General features: G+C 40.0%; 1 protein-coding gene across 1 annotated transcript in view; it reads left to right on the top strand.

Annotated features, from left to right (window-relative positions):
* The window catches only part of LOC108767141 (homeobox protein onecut), a 110,936-nt gene extending 105,175 nt beyond the window's left edge, over positions 1 to 5,761 (top strand). The window contains exon 5 of the mRNA XM_018516869.1: positions 1,877 to 5,761. Within this exon, the coding sequence (XP_018372371.1) occupies positions 1,877 to 2,086 (210 nt within the window). The 3' untranslated portion in view covers positions 2,087 to 5,761. The remainder of the gene's footprint in view (positions 1 to 1,876) is intronic.
* The last annotated feature ends 327 nt before the right edge of the window (positions 5,762 to 6,088 follow it).

Raw genomic sequence — 6,088 nt, 5'->3', positions numbered from 1 at the left:
GCGCCGCGCCGCGTCGCGCATAGAACGGCGCGGCATCAATTGTTGGAAATGCGGGACACTATCGCGACGAGGCATCGTGATTATTCCTTGACAGCCACTGTGCCGCGCACACGGCCCCGTGTATGTTTCAAGCTTCGCGTGAACGTACGTACGCGTATACATACGTCACGTCATCGCCGCCTGCCTGCCTACCAGCCTGCCTGGCTGGTTGGCTGGTCGAGGGAGAAGACCCTTCGAAAGTGACGGCAAGAAAATCGTGTAGGTATCTCTTTTTCACCGATTTACAAGATGCCAAACGTTGTTTTACGATATTCTACCCAAAGTGCGATTTTGGGTACAAATTAATCCGTTTGTTCAAATATATGTATGTTCTTTCCTTAAGGATGTGGTACTTTTTAACAAAATGGAAACGATTATCGATTTTTCTGTACAGGAAAGACGATTTTGCTGAAGTATAATTATATAGAGCTGAATAATTTTGTTGGATCATTAAAATGATTACGTAGAACACTCAAACTGATTGGTACAATGTCAAAACTTTTTGCAACATTGCTCACCATGTTGGATATTCTTGCGTAATTATTTTAAAAAATTATTTCAAAAATTAATTCAATAATAAGTAGACACATATTTAAAAAATAATTAAGGTAAAATGAGAAAATCTTCATTTAAACTAAAATTGTATTGTTAAATATAAATATTGACTTTATTAAACTACTTGTACATTTCTTTTATTTTTGTACGGAAAGTATAAATTTCCAATTCCAGTCATTTTTTGCAGAGACTATACACCTGATACGTCCTTAATCCGTATTCGTTTATCTATTTTTGAAAAAAGTCCGTCTATTTTAATACTCTGAATATTTCTTTAAGTATTACGTATTCATGCGGTGTGAATTAATCGTTTGCGTGTATAACAAATTTTTACCTTTTTTTTTCTGTGAAATGCGATCGAAAGAAATATTCCAAAAATTATTTACGATATGTTTAACGATAATCCAGCACATGTTCGGTAGTATATTGGTGAACGATAAACAGTTCCCTGTGGTAAATGGGCTACCACGTTTTCTTCCCACGCGATGTTTCTTACCCAACACGGCGCGATCAATAACGTGACTCTACTGAGGTAGAGTGTATCGATTGCCGGAGTAACAATTATTGCTAGCCAATACTTTCACGTGGTACACAGTCGAAATTAGCACACAGGGGCTTCTGCGAGTACATTATACCTTGGAATCTGAATCTGAATGTGGATCTTTTATAGAGATGAATAGATTAATTCAGCAGCGATTGAATCAATAGAATATCTTACTATATATAATACAGACACATCGTATAAAATATGATAATATTAAAACCATTAAGTGATATTTAACATAATTTTATTAAATCCCATTCCTGGCATATTTTATACATTTTCTAAAAATCTCGTTTCATTCGCAAACTTCAGAAATGTATAAATCCAATATATATCGTTCTAATAAGTAACTGCATTTATACTATTGTCAGATACATTTCGTCGATTGTTAAAAGTTAAATTACAATTTTTTACTCATTGATAATCGAACAAAATGATAATGTATTGTATAAAGCTTTGATCCCGTCCAATGTAATGATAAGATTCAACAATGAGCTCAGCATCCTCAATGTAAAGTTGATATAAAAATATCAAAAGCAACAATTATTCATTATAATTAAATCCCGCGAATTGCATGAACAACTGCATTATGAATCAAATATAATTTCTATAAACAAGCGGGATTTGTAAAATAACTAAATAATATGAAGTGCAATAAGCGAAGCTGAAAAGTAATTCGTATCAAAACAAAGATTTTGATATACGCAGAATATATACAGATTTTTGGTTTCTTCGCAGGAGACCAAGAGGCCGTCGAAGGAGATGCAGGTGACAATCGCGAGGCAATTGGGCCTGGAACCGACGACGGTCGGGAACTTCTTCATGAACGCCCGACGCCGCTCCATGGACAAATGGAAGGACGAGGATCCGAAGGCGGTCGCGGTCGAGGAGGAACAGTTGTCGCCCACGATAGGGATCGGCCAGCGCCAACCGAGCGACGTTTTGTGACACACGTCCGACCACGAGGAGTACCACGACGAGTCACCCGACGAGGAGCTGCCCTTCTCGTAAGGGCGGCGTATCACCTCGTGGACGTATCCCTGCTGACACGCTCGAGCCTTATAAACGACCTCTCCGCGCGACACGCCTCGCAAATTTTATACTGCTCTTCATAAGTCATGTCCATCTCTCTAATATCTCGGAGATATTGCTGATTAATTGGCTATTTAAAACTAATCCGACAAAAATTTCCAGAATTATCTTATTTATTCGATGAATAAATAAACGAGAGACTTTATTAAGCTTTTTGATATTTGGCCGTTGATAGACAATCGACTTGGAGCAAAATCGAATTTAAACTTGGAAAAAATTTTAAATATTTAGACGCCCTTTAAAAATACCTGAGAAAATGAAATTTTTGACGTTCGGCCATTGATAAACAATTCACTTGAAGCAAAGTGAAATTTAAACTCGGTGGATTTTTAATATTCGCCCATACAGCACAGATTTCCAAAGGGCGTCCTAAAGATGTTCAGAATATTCTGAGAACGTTCCTAGAACGATCCTTAAATAAAGTATGTTCTGTGAATATACGTCCTTCGCAAATACCGGAGAGATTATAATTTTGGCCATTGATAAACAACCAACTTGGAGCAAAGCCAAATTTAAACTCAAAAAAATTTAAATATTTACCCATACAGCACAGATCTCTGAAGGACGTCTTAAAGACGTACAGAGAATGTTCTCAGAATGTTCTCAAATAAAGTACACTGTGTGTTTTAGCCATTGATAAACAATCCACTTGGAACAACGCAAAATTTAAACACTCCAAGTATTTTAAATATTTACCTATACAGCACAGATCTCTGAAGGACATCTTAAAGACGTTCAGAGAATGTTCTCAGAACGTTTCCAGAACATCTCTCGAATAAAGTGTGCTGTGTGAATAGACGTCCTTTGCAAACACCTGAGATTAATTTACGTGCAGAAATTAGAAAAATCGAATTGCAATATCACCGTTTTACTTGAATGCTGAGCGTGTCGACGATTGTCTTTTAAGATCGAGCTGTGTCAAGCAGGAGCGTCCTAACTGCTGAATGCGATCGATCATTACGACTCCCGCAAAGCGATCCGAATCAGATCTACCAAAGTACGATCTTACGTTTCTGTTTTTTTTTTTAGGCTAGTGCATTCCCGAGTATTTACGATCGACAGATCGTTTCACGTTAAAGCTCCTAAATCGACGTTCGAAGTCGAGAAACGAGACGAATCGATGTCCGAGTAAACGAGCTGGAGGATATCGATTACATGCAATAATTTCTACTTAATTTTTCACACTAGAGTTCTCCGTATTTATATATTTATTATTCTCACACACACAATTTGTCTCTCACATTAAGCGGGCCGTCTCTCTCGCGACGAGCTCTGTTGGACTTAGTTTTAAGACCCGCATTTTAACGACTCGTCGCGTATCTCGACTTCGGTCACTTTGCAAACTTCGTGCCATAGTTTGCCATATTAGCGTAAGTTAATCCGTTAAACTCGGCGCTTCGTGCCCGATTCTTAGCGTTCTAGTCCACTGTAATAAGTTCCAAGAGGAACCGCCTGCCCCGTCAGACTGGCGACCAAGGCGGTTCCTCACCTCTAGTCAAAATTCAGAAGCTCGAATTCTGAATCCACCCCTCCGCGCCGGAAGTGCGAGAGGGTGGTCGAAAGCGCCCGTGTTTTTCTTCATTTTCTTTATTTTCTTCCTTTCGCGCAGGTCGCGCGCGGCTGAAGTCGAGTTTATTCGCCGCCCGAAACGGGGCGTTTAGTCTAGCCTGTTACCTTGTTTTCTTGTTCTTTTTAAGAGTAGAATCGGTCGCTGCTTTAAGTGGGATATCGCGAGGGCGAATGTCGAGTAAAACTGCACGAAAGGGCGCTCTGACAATCGGAGGCGAGTAAATACTTAGAAAAGCTCGTTTTCCACTTTTTCTTAATCCTCGAGACTATGCCCTGCCCCTTACTTTACCGCACGGTAAAGCGCGAAAGTTCGAAGGGTCTCCGAATGCCCGATCGAGATACGTCACGAGTTAAAGCAGCGACTTGGTGGCACCAGCGATTGAATCCTACTGCGTGCGTTAACGCTTTTGTTTGAGATTAAGTGCATTTTATTTCGTTCACTGGTTCATAAATGACTGGCGATTTCCGATACTACACTAGGGTGTACTTAAAGTCGTGCGCTTCCTCTCGCGGATTTCTCGAGACGCACTCGAGCTCGCCCCTTCTTCAGTTTCAAGTAAAACACATCAAAATAACATCGACAGGGCTCCAAAACGACTGTTAAAAGTCACTTTTCAATCGTTCTGCATGATATCAAAATGACGTCGCAATGACTCTAAAATGACCACTAAAAATCACTTTTCGGTAACAATTCATTTTAACGTCATTTTGACATCATCGTGGCTTATTGTTCTGCTTAGTGGTTCGAATCAAAACCTTCAACATCGGACATATTATCGATAATTCAATTCGAAATTGTGAAACCATATTTCTATCTCAGTTTATTAGGAGTGGACCGAGCGCAGCGCGATCGAGAGGAAGAACGCGACTTTCTTACGCACTCAGCACGCATGTATCGTTAAAAGAAAAAAAAAAACAAACCGAACCCCTTGAAGGATCGAACGGCGTTTTTTCCACGAGTAACGGTTAGCGGTGAGGTTCGATGATGATCGCGCAATCAGCGGCGCGCTAAATGCGCGACCGGGCTCGTCGTGTCCTCGTTGGTCAGACGAAACGTGAACCAATTTTCAAAGTGGCTTCGTGTGAGGGTACACGTGCCAAGTGATATATATATGTATGTATAAACATGTATATCAGAGAGTGGACACTCTTTTGTGCGAACCGATGGCGGGAGGGAGGTTTAGTGGGGAAAGGAATGAACAGAGGGATAGAGAGATAGAAAGAGAGAGAGAGCAATTTTTAAAATGGGTGGCTGCACCGCTGTGTACGAGAGACAGAGACAGAAAGAATGAGTGAGAGCCTGTGAGAGAGAGAGAGAGAGAAGCGAAAGAAAGAGCGAGAGAGAGAGAGACTTTAGCGAGCCGCACTCGATATCGTACTGCAATTGTGCTGTGCTATTGTACATACTTAAAAAAAAAAGAAGAAAAATAACACACACGTACGTATGGAGATAGACATACAGACACGTACACACTTTTATTACGTAAGCGGCGGGGCGGCGTTCGCTAAGCCGGGCGAGAACGAATCGGTGTGACGTTTGATTGCAGAAAAGTGCATTCTAGCCGACTTGCACTTCGCGTCTGTGGCTCCTGCGTAGCGAGAATTCTTTTGTGCTTCAACACATAACACGTACACACACATAAACACACGTACACGTGCATCGACACGACGACGCGTCGCGAGATGTGGCGAGCGATCGGTTCTACAAGATTTCCTTGGAACGACATTTTATATCATGCTCTTCTACTTTTTTGTGCGATCGGGAGAGGATCATTTATGCTAGTCGGATTAATCATACAGAATGAATCGCGAGTGAACACTGAGATTCAATCAGGAATTGACAAAGCGATCCAGGAGTATCGAGGGAGACGAACTGATTACGAAAATAAATTTACTACACGTGCTTTATCGATTCCATGATGATTAAAAGTTTTTTTTTAATAATTTCTTCGGATGCTTGCAATCCAAGAAATACCATAGAAAAAACTTGTACCATTGAGAAAAAAGAATGGAAAAAATATAGGTGAGTGGCTGCCAAAAGTGACCTTCACTTTACAGTCAATGAATAATTTTATCACATTGCTCCAATAAACAATTTCTACGAATAAAAATCTAGTGCGCGAGTATTTAATATATTCTAGTATTTAAAATATTGTGTTCTTAAATTGATCTTAAAACAAAAATTTTATTAACTTATATAAACTGAAAAACAGGTTGTCGTAAAATTACATTTGCCGAAAACTTTTGACAGCCACTGTATTTTGATTATTTTTCGTTCAAACAGAACGA

This window comes from Trachymyrmex cornetzi, unplaced genomic scaffold (genome assembly GCF_001594075.2).
Source record: "Trachymyrmex cornetzi isolate Tcor2-1 unplaced genomic scaffold, Tcor1.1 scaffold1204, whole genome shotgun sequence".
NCBI classification, from domain to species: domain Eukaryota; kingdom Metazoa; phylum Arthropoda; class Insecta; order Hymenoptera; family Formicidae; genus Trachymyrmex; species Trachymyrmex cornetzi.
The sequence above is the reverse complement of the archived record's forward strand: the minus strand, read 5'-3'. Positions and strand labels throughout refer to the sequence as shown.